The following is a 24,212-nucleotide window of genomic DNA, read 5'->3' as shown; positions in this document are numbered from 1 at the left end:
TCTTTCTCACTCTTCCCCATGCACAAGTGAGCAATGGGTTGATCAGAGCAGTGCTTCCCCCATACACACCTTTGGAGAGGGATCACATTCACACCAGGCCATCACACATACAGGCCTCTTAGTGTAATATTACAGACCCTTCAAGACCCTTTTCCAGAGACGTCCTTGATTTAAAGAAGCCACCCCGGTTTCTGATTTTATCCCAGAATGTCCTACTTTTCCTTACTTGTCTCTATTTTCATCGGATAAATGTTGGAGGGTATGGAGTTATCCAGGCCCCGGGCTGTCTGAAGGCAATCCTGTATAGGGAAGTTTTTTAAATGCTTAATGTTTTGTTAGGTATTTATATATGTTGGAAGCTGCATGGCTAGGGCAACCCATTAAGATGTGTGAGATATAAACAGTATGGGTAGTGGCTTGTTTCTGAAGACTTGGTCATGTGGGGGTCTGTGTGTCCCTCAATTCATGTTCTTCATCGCATACCACCAATGCAAGCCTTAATCTGTCTATTAATGCTACATAGGGAACAATCACCTGGCAACCAGCTGCTGCCTTTGCATTTTGTCTGCAAAGTCCCTTTTGTGAAAGCTCCTCCTCTACCGGCCTCTGATCTGATGTATCTGTAGGGCAGGTGCGTGTGGCTTGGCCAAAAGAAACCAAATGGGAAAGCCTGGCAGAACTATGGACTGGAGGCTCCCCACTCCTCCACTTGTTGGTGGGTGATATTGTTTTTGGCTACATAAGGACTGACTGTCAGAGAACAGCCCATGTTGGACAAAAGACTCCTTCCTGCATTGCAGGGGGTTGGATTAGATGGTCCTCGTGGTGTCTTCCAATTCTATGATTCTATCAACTGATATTGCTATTAGTACAGTGGTACCTCGAGTTACAGACGCTTCAGGTTACAGATGCTTTAGGTTACAGACTCCGCTAACCCAGAAATAGTACCTCAGGTTAAGAACTTTGCTTCAGGATGAGAACAGAAATTGTGCGGCGGTGGTGCAGTGGCAGCGGGAGGCCCCATTAGCTAAAGTGGTGCTTCAGGTTAAGAACAGATTCAGGTTAAGAACGGACCTCCGGAACAAATTAAGTTCTTAACATGAGGTACCACTGTATACACAATGATTGCTCAGGAGATGAAACCCAGATTTTGTTGGCCCCTGGCTTTCCCCCTGAAAATAATCTATTCCATTCCATTTGTTTTTACTGTCTACAAATACAGAAAGCTGCCCAGTGATCAGGTTGTGCATATTATCTTTTCAGCTCTTGAAACTAGGATTCAGATTTTGCTTGTCACTGAAGAGATGGCAGGAGGTCTCTCAATGCTGATAGATTTCATATAGATACAGTACATCCCAGTGTCATGCAGGGATGTTTGTTAGTCTGAAAAGAATGCCATGCTGGCACAGTAGAAGGAGACTGTCTGCAAAGAACAGGAGGAATTGTAAGCCAGCTCAAGACAAAGAGGAGAGAAAGTGATCTGTCTTATTTGAGCGTGTCAAGAAACTACTGAGTGCCATAAATCTTACACACACTTGAGAACAAATTTTGATCCAATAATCTGTAGAACCATATCCATTTTGTCTCTTTTGTTCTCTGGAGACAACCAAGTAATACAACACAAATAAATAAAAGAAGTATGGGAATTTGAACAGTGCTCAACATGAACGTCGCCTCCCTCCTTTGTGTATCACACAACTGTAATTTAAAATTTTATATAGATTTGGGATGGCATTCAACCAAAGTTAGAGGAGATGATACCTGCCCCATCAGCCCCACATAGAACACATTCTATTTATCAGGTCTTGAGGTTACCAGAGCATGATTCACCACAGCAGAGCTATCCCATCCAATAATAGCTGTAATGGGCACACTAGCTATAACTGGTAAAAGGCACTGCTAGCCACTGAGGCTGCTTGAACCTCAGATAACAGAGATGGAGCAATAATACATAATTAAATCAATTTAAAAAACAAAAAGACCAGCAACGTAACTGATAATTAAAATATCAGAGTAGACTTAAAATACCAAGCCCACCTAATAAAAAGATTGGCTATTACAAGCAAATATTTTGCTGAAATGGTTTCCATTGTGTAAAGTCTTTGGAAGGAATTCAGTGTGGCACTAAGGTGATTGCTCTGTCAATGCAAGCATTCCTGCTTGCCTGATGGATCTATCTCCCCTCTCCTCTTCCCACCTGCCATTCTGGAGATTCTTCTGACTCCCACTCAGATTCAATTGGGAAGCAGGGGTGGGGGTGGGGGAGTTAGGCCTGTTTCACTAGCAGAGGTTTTTGCCTGAGCTTCAACTAGTGGGACCCATTACAGTGGTACCTCGGGTTATAGACACTTCAGGTTACAGACTCCGCTAACCCAGAAATAGTACCTCGAGTTAAGAACTTTGCTTCAGGATGAGAACAGAAATCGTGCTCTGGCGGCACGGCAGCAGCAGGACGCCCCATTAGCTAAAGTGGTGCTTCAGGTTAAGAACAGTTTCAGGTTAAGAACAGACCTCCGGAACGAATTAAGTACTTAACTCGAGGTACCACTGTAGTTGAATCCGGCCCTGTGACTTTGTGCAGAAAACACCAAGATATTAAATTCCAACACATATCATAGAATCATAGAATTGTAAAGTTGGAAGGGACCCCAACTTTTTTCCCTTTGAAGAGGCCTGGACCCAGAGACACTTGAGTCAAAAAAGCTGCCGCCTACTCGAAGTCCTGCTGTGAAAGGGGCTTGCCTTCAACTGACCAAAATCACTTAATGACATGATATCTAGCCTTGAGAATTGTGGTGAGAAATAAAAATAATTAAAATAGAACCAACTCTGATTTTCCATGTTTCAAGTTCAGCATGTTACATTTCAAGCCCAGTTTGATCTTCTTCCATGCCCTTCCTTTCCAATCCATCTCCATTGTTATCATTGCCCAGGCATTTAAGCAGCACAACTCTGTCTTCATTATGCCATTGTGGCACAGCAATTGGAAGCACTCAGTCCATTTGAGAGTTTGAATTAACTGGCATGTGTGAAAGCACAAAGTGCACTTCTATTCTCTCTCCTGTCACATTAGTTGGAATGGGAAGCTTTTAACTGGTGGACTCTGAGAACTGACGGCAAAAGCACAACGGGTGGGAGCAGTTTGCAGAGACAATGGCTGCGTGCTCTTTTATGAACCCATCCACTTGTTTTGTATTAATGTGGAAAGTTTACTTGCAGCCCATCGAGTGTGTAATCCATGTTAAGACACCAGAGGTTCCTTCATATATCTAAGTAAAATTAAGGATTAATCAGGAAGTCTCCATTACCAAGTATGACAAATGAAAAAAGAGTTTGCTGCCCTATGTCTCCATCAGCTGCCCTTCTCAGTGCCCAATCCCAGCACAGCTCCTCGTCCACATATGACTCAGCTGCTTCTTGTAAACCCTCCGTCAAGCTTTGAGCATTATATTGTCACCATTGCTTTTGCTGCCTTCTCAAGGCGGCCATGTTACACCCATACATTGCATGTGAAGGAAGTTGGAAGTATCTTGGGGAATATGGTGCTGGATGGGACAAAGGATCAGATATTGTAGTGATTATGGTGGGGTGGGGGGATGTGATTATATATGCCTTTTGATTAGAAGACTCAGACCAAACCCTCCCAACTGTTCCATGGTATTTATTATGAGGAATCACTGGCATTTGGATGCAACTAAAAGAGGATAGAACTATAGCTCAGTTGGTTAGAGCATGGTGCTGTTAATGGCAAGATTGCAGGTTTGACCCCCCATGGGACAACTGTGTCTTCCTACACTGCAGTGGCTGGATGAGATGATCCTCAGGGTTCCTTCCAACTCTACAGTTCTATGATTCTATTGTTTCCTGTGATGTACATGGTCATAATTTTTCCCCAGGCTATAGAGTCTGTCTGAGTTTTTGAAGATTTTTTTTTAACCCGCTGCAAAACCCGTAAAGCAGGGACAATAGTGGTTGAGTTTACACACCACAGTATCTTTATCATGCCACCTTCAATGGGGGGGAAAAGTCATCAGACTTACCAGCATCAAAAAAATCCCATATTTACCCTGCGTAAGAATGATTAAAGGGATGCGGGTGGCGCTGTGGGTAAAACCTCAGCGCCTAGGACTTGCCGATCGCATGGTCAGCGGTTCGAATCCCCGCGGCTGGGTGCGCTCCCGCTGTTCGGTCCCAGCTCCTGCCCACCTAGCAGTTCGAAAGCACCCTTAAGTGCAAGTAGATAAATAGGTACCGCTTTATAGCGGGAAGGTAAATGGCGTTTCCGTGTGCTGCTCTGGTGCCGGTTCGCCGGAGCAGCCTCGTCACGCTGGCCATGTGACCCGGAAGTGTCTTCGGACAGCGCTGGCTCCCGGCCTCTTAAGTGAGATGAGCGCACAACCCTAGAGTCGGACACGACTGGCCCATACGGGCAGGGGTACCTTTACCTTTAAGAATGATTAAGGCTGAGCTGAGTCTTATAAATGAACATTTTCGATAATGCACTTTCCCTTTTTGTGATTTGGGAATCACAATAAAAGGGGACAAAGCTGTTCTCAAATGCAGTGTGAGGTTGATCATTGATCCACCACAGTCAGGTCATGTTTAAGGCAATATTACACTAACTGTCAGAGTCTTCTTCTTACTTTCATTCCCATCATCACCATCTGTTTACTTGTATGCCGCTTTCCTATGCCCGAAGTGGCCAACATCAAGCAATCAACAATAAATATAACAATTCCAAAAACATATTAAGAACAATTTAAAGTAACCATAGGGTCAATAATTGGGAGGAAATGCAGCATTATATAAAGCAATACAAATAAGCTAACCTAACTTAATTTATCAGCTACTTATTATTATTATTATTATTATTATTATTATTATTATTAATACCCCACCCAGCTTAAAATGAAACAGTTGCATTCGGTCAACATGTGATAAGGAAGCAAGATTTCCCCAGGTTCCATGTTTCAGTGGGTCTTGCTCTTGACTTTCATATGTTCTGTGGAAGATGAAATCAGGGCAATATTTGCATACAGTTATAGCCGAGTTTCTTCCAATTGATCAGGAACCCTGGGAATTCAGGGAGCAGTTTCTACCAAATTTGTAGAGATTAGATCATGGGGCAGCAGATGGAAAAGCTTAGGACAAGGTCAGAGGGGCATGCTTAGCTTTCCAATCATTTATAGAAGGATGTGGAAACGAAGGTGAGAACAGGGCTAAACCAAACACCTTTCACAATAATGAGCTGCTTTTCCTTTGCTAGTAGTGAATCTATGCATAAACTAATCAGGTGTTCAGTGTGAGCCTTATTTTCTTAATGACTTCAGGCCCTACAGAGTGAAGGGGAAACTAGATGTAGGTCTATAGCTATTGTTGGGTGGGTGGCTTTAAACCAAATGTTTTGGGGTCACCTGGGTGTGAGGAATTAGTATTTGTAATGCCTAATTTTAAATAAGGCACCATGGAAGGAAAATGTGTCATCTCTGGCCTTGACGTGGATGCTGAATGTGGCCAGGGAATCCACAATGTTTGCGACACAAAGACTTGTGAGTACTTCTTCTCAGCAGACCTGGCTAGGATTGCACTGTAAGCCACTGTGCTCGCTAAGGCTTTAATCCCCAGACCTCGTTATTCACATACCATTCTTAGGAGGCTTTTGTTTTTGCCTTGAGCAGACATTTCCTTTCATTAGAAGTTCTGTCCTATTCTCACGCCACCTTTCTAACCCTTATTAAATTCAACAAAGAGCCGTACCACTAAAGCAGCACTCAACACTTCTCCTGAGCCTGAACTGCTGAAATTTGCAGTCTTCTTTGACCTCATTGTAGGTCAACCTCAAGGTGTCTTTGATAGCAACTATTTGAGGTGAAACAGCTCTGTTTGTCCTTCATGTTATGATACTTTTTGATCTAATTGGGAGGTTGTACTGAGAAGCTCTGAGTGTTTTTTTCCTGAACAGAAGGGAAGGCTTTATAGTAAGCTACCTAGTACTGAGATTACTCCAATGATATTCAGAAATTGTTACTTTAATTAGAAAGTACCGGTACCTTACATTATTATTATTATTTGCATCCTATTGACAATAGTTCAAAGCAGGTTAAAATAAGCCAGCATCTCATTTTATCATCCCAACAATTTATTTTATCCTGAGAGTCTGCTCCATAAATTAACAAGGATTTGAACCTGTTTTGTTCACATCCCATCCCATCTCATTTTCATTTTATATTTTATTTCATACCTGATATTTATACCACCTTTTAGGGTACAGTTGCCCCTTCAAGGGGATGTACAAAATTACAGGAAGATATAGCCTCATTCTCCATGAATTGGTTTGAAGTCATCCATGACCATGCACTATGTTAAGAGGTACTTCCTTTTATCAGTCCCTAGTTGTAGTATTATAAGAGAGGGAGAAAAAATTCTCTACACCATACATCTATTCCCTTATCATGTTCTCCTTCTCATCGTTTTTCCTTCATAAGTAAACAGTTGCAAACATTGTTTTAACATGAGAAATGCATTTTCTTAGTGGAAGTTGCTTGCAAAATTGTGTATATTAGCCAAAACTGCATACAGAAATGTGTGTCTTGGGAGAAATTCACACTGAATTTCTCACAAAGCGTCATACTTTTTTTTTTTTTTTTACAGGAAATTGCAAATTGCTGTCGAAATGTGGGGAACTGAATTTGAGATTCAATTTTAGAACCAAAATTGACAGTTTCTTCTTTCCCTGTGCATACACATGATCATTAAACATGTACAACTTCTCTTTAAGGACTATTTAAGAGTGATGCATTACTACATAATATATATTCAGAGCACTCATTAAGTACATGTTTATGCCTGAATAAGATTCCTGGAGCCGGTTTATGTCTTCCTGTGTCATACAGGGGAATCTGGAAACAGCCTCTGTGCAATTCTTTTTCAATGCCATCACAGAGCCATGTAGCACCGGTCATAACATAAATCTTCAGCCTGATTGGAGAGCACCAGCTGCTGTAAGAATATCCTTATATTATATGTTACTGCAAGTGGCATGGAAAATCCATAGCATGGATGCGGTTTCCAACTTTCTCTGTGTGATGGAGCTAGCACCGAGCTCCGCATTAGTGATATGCATTAGCAATTTGGCCATGCAGCAGGGTGAAGCAACTTGCTTCAGGCAAGATGGGAGAGATGAAGGCAGGAATTGATGTCTCAGTGATGGGAGTGAGACTTTGAAAATTATTGTCCCTGGTGGGGGAGAAGGGGTGTCATTTGGGTTCCACTTCAAACAGCAAAATATCTACAGCTGGCACGGATTCTAAGTAGGACACGAGGAGATAGTAGCTCTTCTGTGTTGCTTAATTGGCAATAATCAGGTATGATCTGATTTTCCACTGCAATTCTGCTTTGTATATCAGCCTTCCAAAAACTCTTAGCAGCTACAATAGCAGCTGTAACATGCTATAATGTGTCCAGTCTGGGTAGCTTTAAAAGGCGTTACACACATTCCGGCAGGAAATTCATTCAAGGCTATCACTGGATATTGGCTATATATTGCCGCCAATATCAGAGGCAGGATGCATCTGAACACCAGTTGCTGGGGAATGTGATCAGAACTTCCCATAGGCATCTGGATGACCACCCTGAGAACAGAATATTGATCTAGATAGGCCTTTCGTCCAACCAAGCTGGGCTTTTATGTTCATATGTCATTGGCCTCCATAAACGCTTCATTCTTCAAGGCAGTGATCACCAACCTTGTTAGGTTTGGTGGCTCATTTGGAATGTGGAGCAAGTAAAGTAGGTGCCACCTACTCTGGTTACTTCTCTCCTCCCCTCTCCTAGATCACCCCAAGACACAGAAAGAGAACATGTTCTCTATCTATCTATCTATCTATCTCTCCACTTTACTAAGAAATCAAGGTAAAAGACAGATCCACTAGAATTAAATGGCTCCTTCACAGACCATAGAGCTGAAAGAGGAAGCAAGAAAGAGTGGCACTCTTTCAACTTCCTTCTTCAACTCTACGTGCTTCTCAGTGGACGATAGCATAACCATTCTCACCACCTCATGACCAAAAGAGCAGTGAGGGAGGGATAGCTCAGAAGGTTTATGAACACCAAGGAGAAGACCTCAATGGTGCCACGTTGGTGATGCCCACACAAAGTACAGTTCACTGGAAGCATCCCAATATACATGACATTGCGTCATGCTTTGGTGGGTGGTGCTGTGGTCTAAATCACTGAGCCTCTTGGGCTTGCCGATCAGAAGGTCGGCGGTTCAAATCCCCGCAACGGGGTGAGCTCCTGTTGCTCTGTCCCAGCTCTTGCCAACCTAGCAGTTCAAAATCACACCAGTGCAAGTAGATAAATAGGTACCGCTGTGGCGGGAAGGTAAACGGCATTTCTGTGCACCCTGGTTTCCGTCACGGTGTTCCATTGTGCCAGAAGCGGTTTGGTCATGCCGGCCACATGACCTGGAAAGCTGTCTGTGGACAAACGCCGGCTCCCTTGGCCTGAAAGCGAGATGAGCGCCACAACCCTATAGTCACCTTTGACTGGGCTTAAATGTCCAGGGGTCCTTTACCTTACCTTAATGGGCAAGGGCAGATTTTAGAGGATGTGTCCACAGTGAGAAGCAAAATCAACATTTCCCCCCACAATCATGTCCCACTGGGTATATATGCTATGCTATTTATACCCTAGATAAAGAATTTAAGAAGATAAGAGTTTGTGCTTGATAAAGCAGAATAATAATTTTAGACCTTATTTGATTTTTCCAAGAAACTGCATAATCATAAAATAATACCATACAATTACTACATTTTAGGTCCTAGAGGGTTTTTTAAAAAAACTATTTCTCTTTTTAATGGTTGCTCAAAATTGCTGTCAATGAATAGTAATATTGACTAAAAGGAATTTATGACAAAGCCCAGCTTTTAAGTCTTTTTAAGTTCCATTTATTTCAAGATACTGCAAGATGATTAAGGTTTCTCAACAGATACCTTACATAGGGCCCTTTATATTTTTGACACACAGCATCTAAGAAGCAGAATAACGTCCCAAAACCACTGCACAGAATGACAGCATAAAAGGAAGGGGGAAAACTAACTTCAATGGGAAGGTTACCTTTGATTTGTACTTGTAGCAGTTTGGAGGTTTTGTCATACACATGATTCCTTTTTTTGGATTCTTGTGATCATCTCATTCTGTCTTTCACATTCTGAGTCTCTTTATCATTTAGTTGGGATACTGGCTGGTTGTATCAAAGTTCCTAAAATGCCATTTTAATTATTGCCATAAGGCCAATAAGGAGGCATTGGTTTCCTCTGAAGGCCATAAAAACACAGAACAATAATGTTTTGCTCTGTGACTTCATTCTTGGTGCTTTCACCAAGTAGAGGAATAGTAGAGGAAAGGGGTGTGTCTGCATTCTCTGTATTTTACAGGTTAATGTTTAGTAGGCTTATTCTGGTGGCTGGACTTAGATACTTAAAAGTGTCACAGGTGCCAGCATAGAAAATGGATGCCACAAGCAACAAGAATAAATATATATATGTGATTCTACTTCTTACTGCTGAGTATCATTACATATAAAAAAACACTGGGAGACTCCCTTTCCCTCCAAAAAAAAACCCCTTGTATTTCACACAAGGACCTACAACAAAGTGTGGCAGCCACTGAAGGCATGAGAACTTCCCAGTGAATTGTGAATTGAATTACCAAAGCAAGTTAGCGCCAGAAGTCAATAGGGATAGGGGATTCAACGCACACAGTAGGTTGACATCAGCAAACTGTGGGTAACTGGACACTAAATGCTTTCAATTTATAAAGCACTGCAGAACTTCTAGAAGAATAGATTAGTAAGCAAGTCTCTGGAGAAGGCAGATAAAAGGCAAGGCTAATCCTAGCTACAGGATCTTTAGCAAGGTTTTGCTGATTCAGAATTCAACTACGAGAAGGTATTTTGTTTTGGAAGAAATGAGGACGCTTTAGTGTTTTTATATGCACTGTACCCCGCCCAGAGTGGCTGGGGAAACCCAGCCAGATGGGTGGGGAATAAATAATAAAATCATGATTATGGAAAACTAAATCCAGGGCAGGGCTACACTCAAAATGGATCTTTCTGTCATGGGGCTACTCCCATGATGAATCTGGGGAATTATAATTCTGTGAAGACAGTAGGTGCCGCAGTGCAACAAAATATTTGTGCTAGTTGGGGGCAGTGTAAGAGGTTCCACGTGCACAATGGGCCTTTCACCCTTCTCCTCTCCCCACTTGCCCCTCCAAAAAGTTGACTTGCAGGGGGTTAGAAGACGAGGCGAGGGCAAATTCTTCCATCAGGCAGGCAGAAAGGTTTATGTGGATGAAGCATACCCCTTAGTGCTCCTTTTAATTCCACCCTATATATTTAAAACCAGGGATCCATGAACCAACTCATTATTTCCTTATGTGCCATTAAAGCTATGTTCTTATATTAGGCCACTTTTTAAACGAAGTAATTACCAGCACTATGGCCTTGCCTCATTATACAGTATATTTCTTCCTGAAGGCTTCTGCCAGCTTAAAAATGTTTCATTGACATTATTACTGAGGTGTAAAAGTTAAAAATTTGCAGCTGCCACAATACCTCCAGCACAAATTGGTATAGCTCCACCGGATAGAGATAATTGCTTAGCCTTGTTGGGAACTCACAGGTCACCTGACCTGTAAAATAAGATCTGCTTCAACAGAACCCATTCATCGCTATTAAAATGTAGTTTGAAGTTACACCTGGCTGCTGACAAGCCTACTGCTTTCCCAGAATGCCACAGTGCTGAGAATGTGGCTGCCAACTTATTCAGTTGAGGCACTCTCTAAACCAGATCTGCGCCAGGCCTGGAATAAAGAGGTCAGCTCCATTTGCTAGTGGCTTTCTTCCTGTAAATCTACACTTGTGGTGCTCTGTGAACACAGTCCACTGGGCAGCTGCATTTACATTGACAAATACTGTGAAATATTCAGTACTTTAACAATGTGAATGACAAAATGGTAACAGTGGGACAGTTTGCATTATTCAGTCACATGGCGATTGATCGATTGATAAGAGTTTTTTGCTCTAGAAAGCATGATATGTAAATGTTGAGCCTGAGATGCATTTCATAAATCTGAAAGCATTTATTAGCTAGTACATAAAATCACCTTGGCTAACAATGTCTAATTTTATGAGGAAAGGCAACAGTAGTGTCACACCTTAGTGTTGAGTAGCCCTACTGCACTCACTGTGTCAGCTTATGAATGAAAGTTTCCATGACTGCTCCCAGGATGAGGACTGATGAGGCTGTCATGCAATCTGCATCATGCCTTGCTGTCTAGTAAAAATCAATCTTGCATTAGTGGAGACTGTAGACAGTGTGCAGTGTGTTGCCATAATCTTTTGTCACAAACGTTAATTTTTAAATTAAATGGATCTGAGGCAAACAAGCGACCAATGACAAGTGATGGACAGATCCTGTTTGTTTGTTTCTTTCAAACATGTTAAGCAAACATTTTAACAATTATTTGCATATATGAACATCTGTGTACTGCCATTCCTTCAATATCCCAAGAGAGTTTGCAACACATAAATACCAGTACAATAAAATAGTCCATTACAATCCAGTAAAAATCCAACAATCACCACAGTTGCCAGGGAATTCTCTGTGGCTAAATTATGAGTAATAAATTCTTCAATTTATTATTTCTAGACCATCCATTATCCATACAGTAAGGCATGAATAACATTAAACGCAGCACCAAAAATGATACGATAGAATACATAAGGCAAACAATTATTATAAAAAGAAAACAATAACCAGAGCAGACTAAAATACCAACTGTAAAATGTGCCTGGGGGCCAGTAGATAAGTGTTGACCTGGTGCTGAAACAATCATAAAATTGGTGTTAGTTGAGCTCCTATGGAGGGCATTTGAGGAAACAGGGTGCCACCACAGAAAAGGCTCTGGAGTTGTGCTGTATTTTTGTACTTATGTCTTTCCAGGCTGTGATGCTTTATGGCTTACATTTTTTATTTGTTATTTTCTTTATTTCTGTTACATTTGCACTTTTAAAACAAAACAATAAAATTATATATATATATATATATATATATATATATATATATATATATGAATGCAAAGGCCCTGCCCCATGTAGATGTCCAAATTTGTAATAGAAGAGTCAGCAGTCAGTTTAGCCCCCTCACTCCATAGTGTTTTCTCTTTATATAAATCATCTATCAAAGAATCCAAACATTACATTATTGATTTTTTGGCTTAGGAGTGTGTGAAAAGCAACCAAAGAATCTGTTCCACGGGTCTTTTCTGTGCCGTATACCAGATAATGTAAGAGTTCCTTCGGGAATTTTGGACTGCATGCAGATTTCATCGTTTTCTAAGCCTTTTGCAGTAAGAACAGCAAATAGTTTTATGGCGCCTTGTGTGGACCACAGTCCATTTCAACAGATGCATGAAGGTGTAGTCCTAAATTGGCAGGCATCAGTATCCATCATTTGCAGGAGTAAGACAGAGAGACGCAAGGGCAAAGAGAAAGTAAATATATAAAAATCAGACAGTGACCATGACATAAAAGCATTATAATTACAGTGGCATTCAACAAAACATTTAACACAGGCATTTTGGCAGCAGTGTGCTAATTAACACACTTGTTAGAGAGTAACTACTCTTTGTGTTACAAGAGCTCAGCTGATAAACACATTTCAAAATCAAAGAAACTGTCATGGGTACCACAAAATAATACATTTCACAGAAGAAAAACTGCTGATCCTCAAAATACTCTTCCCTAGATTAAACACTTACACCCCTGAAAAACCCAAAGAAAACAAAGACAGAAAAGCAGGCAACCTCCTCAAACAACCCGCAACAACCCATCATATGACAAATTGGGAGGGGGCCTTGATAGGTGTGAAGGATAGTGCCTTATAGCACCATAACACCCATGTTGGGGACTCCATAGATCACCTAGATCTGGAAAATGAATCTGTGAAAGTTATTTAATCGATATAAATATTGTTCATTGCTGAGTCTCACCTTTTGCTTAGTTTCAGCAGTCACTGTTCCAGATTTTGTTTTTTTTATTTTATTTTATTTTTTTAAAAAATAGATGCTGGTGGAGCAGAACTTTGCTATGATATATATTGCAACATTTTTATTGCATTCCACAGGTCCTCCAGTAAACGTTACTTGCAATATTTTTATCAACAGTTTTGGATCTGTCACAGAAACCACCATGGTAAGTGTGGCAATGCCACTGGCAAAGAAACAACACTCCTTAATCTATGTCATAAACACAACCTGTCAATTTTTTTTTTCTATTTATTGTTCAACTTGCAGGTCCTCCTGTAAATGTTACCTGCAACATATTTATCAACAGCTTTGGTTCAATAGCAGAAACTACAATGGTGAGTGGGAAAAACCATTGAAGCCATCTTGTGAAGGGGGGTGATGTGCTCTGGATCTGGGGAATTCTAGATGTAGGGGCTTCAGGTTTAAGGGAGACTCAGCATGTACACTGTCAGCCTTAGGACAATTATAGAGTGTAATTCTTAGGAATAATTTATATAGCAATCTAGAATTTTATTTTTAAAATTACTTTTATTTATTGAATTTATACACCGCCCTACACCCAGAGGTCTCGTGGTATAAACTCTAAACATGAGAAGCAGCAGAAATAATGGTTATTACTTAGATCAGTGATGGCCACATTTGAGGGCAGATGTTCCACAAGTCAAGTCCAGAGTAGCATTCTTTATTTGCAAGCCCATCTCATACACACACACACACACACACACACACACACAGTGGTACCTCCGTTTTCGAACGTCTAGGAAGTCAAGCATTTCGGTTTTCAAATGCCAAAAACCCGGAGGTAACAGCTTCAGTTTTTGAATGCTTTTCAGAAGTCAAACGTGCCACGTGGCTTCCGTATTGAGTTTTCTGTAAGTAAATGCTTCCATAAGTAAATGTTTTTGTTTTTGAATGTTTCAGAAGTCGAATGGTCTTCTGGAATGGATTATGTTCGAAAACCAAGGTACCACTGTATATGTATTTCCCATCAAATGAGGTGGAAAATAAGTTGCAGCACAACATTGACTCTTTGCTAGTCTTTGCTGTTCTTCTAATGTTGAGTTCCGGCTCCCATCAGCCCCAAGTAGTATGGCCAATTGTCAGGGGGGATGGGAGTTGTTTGGGAGTCCAAAAACTCCCACAAAGTTGGGGCAGACTGCTCTGTTCTACACCCATGCAGGCACAAGCATCTTCCTGGCCCCGCCCAGATGTGCACAGACTCCCATTGCTGATGCCAGTGGTGGAACACACACTCCTTATTCAGGAGTGTGATTATGGAAATCAAGTTTATTTCTCTGAGGAGTAAATGGCAAGGCACCATCACAGAATCTAGAACCCAAAGCCAAATTTAGCTTATATTGAGCCCAATATTCAATAGGTCCATTAGAGTTATATTCAAACCAGACTGATGAAGAATGCAGAAGAATCACCACCCAACTTGCAGGGTTCCCTCCCTTCCCTTCCCCTCCCTCTCTCTATGATGTTTAAGTCCTCTAGCTGGCAGCCACCATCACACACACACCCCCACACCACCCGACGGCTGTGGAAGTCAGAAGCTTTCTGGAGGCCAAATGAGAGCATCATCCAGCAGGCACAGAAAGGAGCTCCTTCTCACTGAGCTGTTTCCAGTGTTACTCATACTCAGAGTAGACCAGATGAAATTAATGGACATGACTAAATTTCATTGGGTTGACTCTGAGTAAGATGGAATTGAATACAATTCAGTCTTTGCTTTTTTCTTTCTTTCTTTTTTTTAAAAAAGCCAGTTCAAATATGGCTGCCCCAGCACCACACTGAAGCCCACTTTCGTTAACACCCCCCTCATCACTCCCAGTTTCAAAGGGCCATTTTCACATTTCCCTGCCAAATGAACTGAAAGTTACTTTCTGAAATAAAAATGAAAAACAGGGAAATGGCTATACGGCTTGGCTGAATTAAACGTACTTTTAAATTATGCCTGGTTACAATCTTCTTTTTTGTAAAACTGTTAACAGGGCAAGTTATTTTCTTACATAAGTATTAAAGTACAAAGGTCCCAGATGTAAAAAGATAAAGCAGTGTCAAGTAAGCATAGATCAAAGGTGCCTTTGTAATTTTGCAGTTTCTGCAGTCTGAAAAAAGCAGATTTGGCATCTGATTGCCTGCATGCTCCCCTGTGGCCACCTGGATGCATTTGAAAGCCTACCACCAGTTGGTGGTCAATGCGGCAGGGAGAAGAAATGTGGCAGTTCACGAGGAGAACCACTGGTCTCCATGAGATGGTGGTAGAGAGGTGCAGGCCTATCTGGTGCTGAGAGACAAGGAGTTGCCGCAGCCAACGCTGTGGAAGTGTTGCTGAGTGGATAGTCACAGGGAGCACAGTAGACACTTTCCTTTGGGCATGTGCTGAAGTTGTTTTTCACCTGTCCAGAATAATTGCGGCCTTCTGACCTGGCATGGTTGCAGGACTGGACAACAGCGGCCTCTCGTCCAAGACCTGTCCTGTGCTGGCTAGGATGCTTTGAGGCCTTGAAGTGGAAACACTTAAGAGCATGTGTAACAGAGTTCCAGAAGGTAGTCTCCAAGTACAGGTTCCTGGGAACTGCATGGGACGCAGGTGGCGCTGTGGTCTAAACCACTGAGCCTATTGGGCTTGCCAATCGGAAGGTCAGTGGTTCGAATCTGGGGTGAGCTCTTGTTGCTCTGTCCCAGCTTCTGCCAACCTAGCAGTTCAATAGCACACCAGTGCCAAGTAGATGAATAGGTAAACAGCGTTTCCATGCAGTATGGTTTTCTTCATGGTGTTCCATTGCGCCAGAAGCGGTTTAGTCATGCTGGTCACATGACCCAGAAAGCTGTCTGTGGACAAATGCTGGCTTCCTTGGCCTGAAAGCGAGATGAGCACTAAAACCCCATAGTCGCCTTTGACTGGACTTAACCATCCAGGGGTCCTTTACCTTACTTTACCTTTTTACCTTTACCTGGGAACTCAGATTCTCCACTGCATGGAGAATTCCCAATGGGAAGTCTAATACTGCAGTAGTAGTAGTAGTAGTAGTAGTAGTAGTAATAATAATTTTATTAATTATTGAATTTGTATACCATCCTTTATCCAAAGATCACAGGGACATTCACAGCACAAAAATACAATACTGAAAATGTTCAGCATTTAAGGAAGCCCACTCTCCCCTCTAAGCAATGCCACGGCAATCCTCCCAACTCAAGCAGAATTGCAGGGAATTAAATTTCACCTGAGACTTCACACTGGTGCTGTTGAAGGGCCTTGAATGGTGTTTCTGCCCTCTCCATTTAGGACTCGGACAACTGTAGTGCTGAGGTGGTAGGCTCAATTCAGTTCACATTTAAAGACAAATCTACCTCATCCACACATTCCAAAGCAATACACAAATCTCAGCACAGCCATCCTTCAAAGGCTGCCTTTCTCCAAATTCTGCAGTGCAGTTCTCCAGTAAATAAAGGGGTACAAAAATGCAGACACTAGGGTAAAGTGTGCCTAAAAATGCATATATTAAACATATGTTTAAAAGCATATTAATGTACAGAAATACACTGTATCTGGTAAAATATAAATATTAGAGAAAACAGGCTTTGCAAAAAAAAGTCTGTGATAGGCAAAAAGTGCTTGCAAAAGTATGTACTTTAGGAGACAGTTGGATGAAAATACTGATGAATTTTCAAGAAGATTTGCAAACTGATTTGGATATGTGGAGTAGTTAATTTATAATTATAAAAATGAGAAATGAACAGAAGCCAAACTTCACAGATTCACTCATCCCTTGCCTGGCATATCCTCCTTGCTTTTCATAGAGTTAGGCTATTAATGGGGGGCTATAAATGTTTTAAAAAGAAAGGTCATGGAGGAGTTCAACAGGTCCATGAGTTTTGGGGATTGTGGGATGCGTATGACAGACAGCCTTTGTTTAGGGTCAAAATCTGAAGAGCATCTAGCCAGGTGGGTCTGGGTCACAACAAGACCTAAGATACCTGACTGTCACTTACATACACTTCAGCATAAGGTTCTATAGCCATAGCAGGTTTTGCTGCAACACATTAAAGGAAACATGAAAAAAAACCTAATCTATAACTTACATTCTTTTGTCTCTCCCACTAGAAAAATAGGATGAAGTTCAATCTTATTCAGATCAGAACTATACATAATAATTCCAATTAGGTCTAGCGCTCCTTTAAAATCTTGTCCCATGCCCTTCTAAAAGTGGTAAGTCTGCGAAAAAGGCTCTGTCAACATAGCCACAGGGGCTTTCTAGCTTTATCCTAAAACCTTCTGCTGACCTTAATGCAGGCAGAGAACAACAGCAATATTAAGCAGTCAAAATCCTGCATGTCACTGACTTTACAAGATGGCATTCAATGACAATATTTGCACGACCTAATGCTGATGGCATTAATCAGACTCCTCCATTGCTTTGATTAAATCCCCTCATTGCATTTTTCTGTCTATAAGGTATGTTAATGTGTGTCTTTTCAGTGTTCATTACCGCATTTCTGCTAACAGCAGCAACAACAAAAGGCTTGAATAGTGAAGTAGATTCAAACAGAGATGTTTGGCTGCCATGTTTGCTTTAATCATAATACCTGCAGACAGCATCGAAGGAGTTCTGCTCGATTCAGTGCTGTTCCGATGTCTGACATTGACTTTCTCAAAGCTGCCATATCTTCAATGAGTAGCTTTGAAACGTGTTTATAAAATGGTCCTAAAGGCAAACATCAACTACTGCTCATCTGCTTTGCTTTATAAACTTGATGATGTGCTGGACAGTATTTCATTCTTGTGGTAATATAAAATCATGAATTTCATGAGGCTTCAAGAAGTTATTGTGTCCTCACAAAACACTGTTGACAGGTTGGACATAAAGTGGGGAAATTTGGTTTCTCAACAGTCTAGGAAGGCAAACAATGGACTGCAGGTTAATAATAATATTTTTAAAAAACAAAAACCTTCCATGGCCCAGAAAACCAAGATGGCCAATTTGAAGTAAACTGAATACAGAGGCAAGAAGAGGGATCTGCAAATATCTGATAACAAACTCAATGATTATTTAATATGCTTCAAGTCCAGCCAAAGGGGGATTTTGTGTTTTCCGTAACTTGGGCTAATAGACAAAGAGAACTCTCTATCACTGGAAGAGTACTGTAAATCTAAATATCATTGGTCTTCTGAGGAGTAAATGGTACTTCAGTTGCCTTACTGGTTGGCTGCAAAAGGCTGAGACTCTTAGACTGAAGTCTCAGGTAAGATTTTGTTAATCCTGGTTTTATAGAAATAAACTGAGACATCTCAGGTCAACATTTTGCAATAGTTTTAGTATGACTGGATGTTTGTGATAACTGTACTGATAATGGAAAATGTGTGCAAAACTGCTCATTGTGTGCAGATTATATTTTGGGCTTGTTATTTTTTAAGATGTTTCATTTCCACCCCCCCCCCTCCTAAATATGATTTCTGGCAAGACAAATGTTCTTTCTAGAATCTCCCTTTTCTGTCCTGCAGCATAACTTGAAAAACTTACAGCGCATCAAACACCCACAATTTTAAAAACAAAAAAACCCAAACTCTTCCTATCGTGACAGCAACTGCAATAACGTTTCAAAAATTTGGGCTTGATAATGTGCTATCACATTTTGAATTGGTGTAATTTTTTTTTAAAAAAACATTTGTTTACTTGTTTGTTACATTTTCATCCTTGCTTTGCTTCCTGCCTATGACAGCAAGGCAAGAAGCCAAAGTGTGCTCAACGTTTTATGTGACTTTTTTTAAAATGTTATTTAAAAAAAAAAAAGCGAGGCAAGAAGCCAAAACAAATTAAACTGACAAGTATTAAGATGAAATGGTGCTACACAGTGTCAAGAGAAAGCATTTCCTGAAATACCAAAATGATTAATATACATTTTATACTTATTGAAAAAGGTTGTGTCTACATGAAGCTTGAATATAATACATTGATGTTTTCTCATTGGTGAGGAGTTGCTCTTATCCCCTTTAAATTAGCTGGTGTCATAATTTGTCTGGTGTGTTGATTAGACATTAATTAAACAGTAGAATTAAACAATTCTGCTGCTTGACTTTTGTGACAATAACCTGTGAAATGCCCTTGTGGCTTGGGGTTTTCTTCAACACTGCTTGCACAACAGGACTTCCTTTTTCCTCAGCTCTTACTGCCCCCCATTAGAGCCTCCTAACATTTCAGAACTGATTTTGGGGAGTGCATTAGGGGCTGGAGGAGGCAGGAGAGAGAAAAGTAGCTCCGTTGCATAAATTGAAGTCCATTGCACCAGCAGAGCTACAGTGCTTGCCACAGCCCGTTGCTAGTGCTGCTGCATAGAAATAGATACAGCTAAATTTAGTGGTTTTTATACCAATCAATATATTAGCATCATTTTTAATCGCTCTTGAAGATTAGTCTTCAAGATCATGAACTCAGATTTAACATTGCATCTGAAAGCTATCCCATCAAATATATTTAGGCCATGATCCTCAAACCATTTTTGGTGGACAGTCCTTTTGATTTCAAGGGGATACTTCTATAATAGAAGAATTTTTGAACAAGAGGCTAACCAAGTGCCCATGAAATTCAGGGCTCCTGCATTGTTAATAGCTGCATGAAATGGGGAATTTTGGCTGGTGTAGACTCTCTTTCCACTTGCAGAACTATGATAGTGGCAAAATCACATACCCTTTTCTATTTTGTTATGCCAGGTTGCATCTAGTCCACTTTCAGAATTCCCAAATCTCTTTTTAGGAAAGGAGGAAAGAGCTTCTCTGGTTGGGTACAATTTAATCCCTAGATTCCCCACTCCACTGTTTTGTTTTTTTTAATGCTTGTGATTTGCTGCTTTAAGCGAAGTTTTAGTTTTCAGGCTACTGCTTTTTTCTGTTGCTGGTTTAAATGATTTGTTTGTTTTTAATTGCAGGCTTGAGGTTTTGTAGGGTTGTTTGTTTTTTTACATCATTATTAGGATTGTTAGTATTATTATTATTTGTATTGTAATTAGAGACTCCTGGGCCACGTGGTGCTTGGGAGAGCAGAATAGAAATAAATAATGAAGAGATCAATACAATGGTGCCCTGCAAGACGAATGCCTCGCAAGACGGAAAACCCGCTAGACGAAAGGGTTTTCCGTTTTGGAGGTGCTTCGCAAAACGAATTTGCTATGGGCTTGCTTCGCAAGACGAAAATGTCTTGCGATTCCTGGGGTTTTTTTTCCGCTCCTCACCCCCTTTTTCTAAGGCACTAAGCTGCTAATAGCCTTTTAGCAGCTAATCCGCTAATCCCTTAAGCCTTTAATAGCTGCTAATAGCCGCTAAACTGCTAATAGTGCTAATCCCCTAATCCGCTAATGGGCTTGCTGCGCAAGACGAAAAAACCGCTAGACGAAGAGACTCACAGAACGGATTCTTTTCGTCTTGCGAGGCACCACTGTATTGCATCTGATCAACAAGTTTGGAAGCCGTTGCCAGGTCAACTGTGTGCTCATACAGTCCTGGTCTTGCCTCTACCTTGTGCTGTCCTAGCCAGATAAGAGGTGGTGATGCCATTGTTGGCTGGCAGGCTGCACAGCACTGCTCTGCCCCTCGGACTGCTCCTATTAACTGCCGGGGATTTTAAATCCTTCTTTACCTCAGTGCTTATAGCATAATAGTTGTATCTGTGCAGTTTCATAAATGAAAAAGCATATTCTGAGTTGGATTGCAACTGTTTGCCCCTCTCTCCACCAGTTAGGGAGTGATCTTAGTTAGAATTCCACAGAAGTGCAGCAACAGTCAGATTTATGTTACCACATTTGTGAAAAGTGCTGCATTGGTGGCAGTTAATTAAAAAGGAAATCCTGGGGCTATTGATTTTAATACAGTGAATGTTAAAGCTGCCTTTTTCCCCCTGCAAAGAAGGAACCTCGCAACCACCACAAAATGAACCTTAATGGTGTTCATATTTTATACTGTATTCCTCATTGCTATTAAAATTAATAGAAATGTTTCCAGAGATTTCAGTGCCTAATGTGAGGCTAGGAGGAAGGGAGAAAGCAAGGCAGAGCCAATGCCATGTAATGATAATGAAAGGGTACTTTCGTTCATCTCTAGGCAAACAACCCAATGAATCCACAGATGAGCTGGAGCCCGAGTCTACATCCTTTTCCTCAGTACTATCTAAAAATGCCTTTCATCTTAAAAGAGGGGGAACAGAGTGCCCTCCAGATATTCTTGGACTACAACTCCCATCATCTCCAGCCAGCATGGCCGGAGGTCAGAGATGATGGGTGTTGTAGTTCAGCAACTTCTGGTATGTCCTTATCTAGTGTGTCCCTTTTGTAATTCTAACAACGCATTCTTATGCGAGCTTATACAGGCTACAGTCCTAACCTCACTTAACTGTGAGTTGATTCAGTAGGACTTAATTCTGAGTCAACACTGTGAGCCCCACTTTCTCCAGAGGAGCTTATTTCCTGTTAAGGTTGTTTAGGATTGCCACCTGAAATCTTGTTTATGTGAAGAGCAGTTTCAAATGCAGCATTATAATTTGCATGGGGTTTGATTTGAGGTGAAAGTTGCCATCTTGTAGGTGGGCGATTGGAAGGGTTCGTGAAAATGAACCTACTTTCTTTCCATGTTTCTGTGCATTTTTCATGACTTTTCATATCCATTGCTTAACTGGTCTGCTGCTGACTCAGTGCTGTCTCTTACTACGAAAACCACTTTGAGAACTTCTTGTTTAAAAGCGTTGGATACATTCAGTATTGTAAGGCCCCATCTGCACTTAAAGCAGTATCATACCACTTTAACAGTCAAGGCTTCCCCCAAAGAATCATGGGAGCTATGGTTTATTAAGGGGGACTAAGAGCTGTTAGGAGACCCTCAAAGTGCCACAATTCTCAATGCTCCTTGTCCCTCACCGTCCTCTGCAACAACATGAGAATACTGGTCAATGAAAAGGTTTCTAAATGTCTTCATGGCTACAGTGATAGATACAAAGTCACTAATTTGGGTTAGGGAATGACATCATTTTCAGGAGCGTTCAAAGACTCCTGGTTCAAAGGTTCAAAGGAGCATTCTATTGACTTTCACTTTGGTGAGAAAGTTCCAACGATAAATCAACACAGAACATAGAAAATTGCCTTTTACTGAGTCAGGCTATTGATCTGTCTAGTTCAGTATTGTCTACAGTGATTGGCAGAAACTCTCCAAAACTTTTTCCCCACTCAATCTAGCGATGCCAGGAGTTGAGTCTGGGAGATTCTGCATGCCAAGCAGTTGCTCTGCCACTAAGCTCATATGTGTGGTTTTATCTAAAAAGTCATTCGTCACCTACATTCATAAGGGCAAGCCAATAATCAAGGGCACTTAGTCAAGCTGAAGTTTGAAGCAATTAGTGGCCCTATTATAGCAGCAGCATATGTAAACGTCCATCAAGAAGGAACTTCTTTCTTGACACGTAGAAGAACACATTACAGTCCATGTAATTAGCTGGACTGAGCTGCTTGATGAAAATCTAAAACTCTTAGCCATGCAGCTTTAGGTAAATAAAAGCTAAATGAGAGATTATAGCCCCAAATGGTAACATTCGGGCCAAAGCCTTGATCAAAGTAGCCCATGCATATATTTTTCAGATTCCAACCCCTAGGAGCCCCAGCCAGCTTGGCCATTGGGCAAGGATGATGGGAGTTGTAGACTATAACATCTGGAAAGCACCACATTGGCTATTCCAGACCTAAATCCTCACAATGGTTAATGTTGGAGTTGCTATAAAATGAGCCTATCATTTTGGTTTGGAAAATGTCACTCTTGATGCTGTGTTGTTTCAAAATAAGGAATCTATTCTGGTGATTATTTCATGGGCTGTACTATCTCAGTTTTGTCAGAGAAGCCTTTGGGGTGAAATCGAACCAATGCAGAAAACATCACCTCCATTGCAGCTTTGAATCTAAAGAGCTGTGAAACCAGTTTCATTTCCCCGAAGACAGTTTGGACTTCTTTCTTGAAAAGCAGTCCCTCATGCCACATCACAAAACTCTTTCATAAGCTACTTGGCATATGACAGGTGTGTGTCTTTCTTGTTTAAAGGAGGGGAGCTAAAAATTACTCTGGGCATGTTCAAGTTTTGGGGGATGCCTAAAGTAGCTATTTGGATTCTCTGTCCATGGAGTTGGGAGCCAAAGAAGCTGCTGTCATAGGTCCCACCCTGAAATGACTCTCACTCAGGTTGACTACAGCTGCTGGAAAGCTCCAGAAGGCATGGCTGTAGGGCAGTTCACCAACTGCCTTGGCAAGGGAGGTGGGAGACCAAGAAAAAATTGATTCCCTCCTATGTAGAATGTGAAAGGAAAGCTGCCATTTTGTGCTGGTTTTCCCTACCCTTCCACCCCTCTTCTTCACTCACTTCCTGTTGCAGGCACAGCTAATCCTCTTCCTGACATTTATTTATCCAAGTTATATATTAGTTGCATGTCGAGACCCTGAGGCCACCCCCTCATTGAGGAATGAGACACAAGGATATTAGATTAATGGTTACTGGGCAAATTTAGGCCACAACTTTATTGGTTACAGAATGTAGGCAGTATTGGCTTAGGCATTAGAATTGACCCGACTATATCTGACTCCTGCCCGTCACGCAGGGAGTCCTGTAAGGGTCAACCACAGGTAGGGGGAGCTCCATCGGCGCAAAACAACTCGAGCTCCCCCTGGGTTCCATGGCCCTAGCCCCGCCCCAGGCTTCGGACAAGATCCACACCCCCGGATTCCTTTCACGGAATACCCTTTAGCTTGGAGGGGCAGGTGATGGCCACACCTCTGCTCCCCCATCATAAGATCAACCAATGCCTAACTGCCAAACCTTACAAAGTTTTGACGACTGCTGCGAGGTAGGTGAAAACCAAATGGCCCAAGCCAATTTGCCAAGCAGAAAAATTCCTACCAGGCCCCTCAACGGCGATCAACCGAGGTCCATAGCAAGGCCAATGTCAAGAACCTGAAAATAGGGAGGTAGGGTGGGGGATCGAGGAAGTGAGCTAAAAGGAAGCTCTCCCGCTCACGCCTCAGTTTAAATGGGTCCTGGCCATGGCCCCTGCAGCTAGCGGATTGGCTGGCTGGATCTAGGACGTGGCTTGGA

The 24,212-nt window shown here is 41.5% G+C and overlaps 1 protein-coding gene across 13 annotated transcripts in view; it reads left to right on the top strand.

The window, feature by feature from the left end:
• The window catches only part of GLRA2 (glycine receptor alpha 2), a 112,876-nt gene that overhangs the window by 13,838 nt on the left and 74,826 nt on the right, over window positions 1–24,212 (top strand). For 5 of the 13 annotated variants that reach the window (XM_083437465.1, XM_083437469.1, XM_083437460.1 and 2 more), the window contains exons 3-4: window positions 13,130–13,258; window positions 13,360–13,427. In XM_083437465.1, the coding sequence (XP_083293591.1) occupies window positions 13,130–13,258; window positions 13,360–13,427 (197 nt within the window). The remainder of the gene's footprint in view (window positions 1–13,129; window positions 13,259–13,359; window positions 13,428–24,212) is intronic. The other 8 variants (XM_083437468.1, XM_083437471.1, XM_083437467.1 and 5 more) reach the window with 6 other exon arrangements.

Source organism: Podarcis tiliguerta, assembly GCF_965153285.1.
Source record: "Podarcis tiliguerta genome assembly, chromosome: 4".
NCBI classification, from domain to species: domain Eukaryota; kingdom Metazoa; phylum Chordata; class Lepidosauria; order Squamata; family Lacertidae; genus Podarcis; species Podarcis tiliguerta.
The sequence above is the reverse complement of the archived record's forward strand: the minus strand, read 5'-3'. Positions and strand labels throughout refer to the sequence as shown.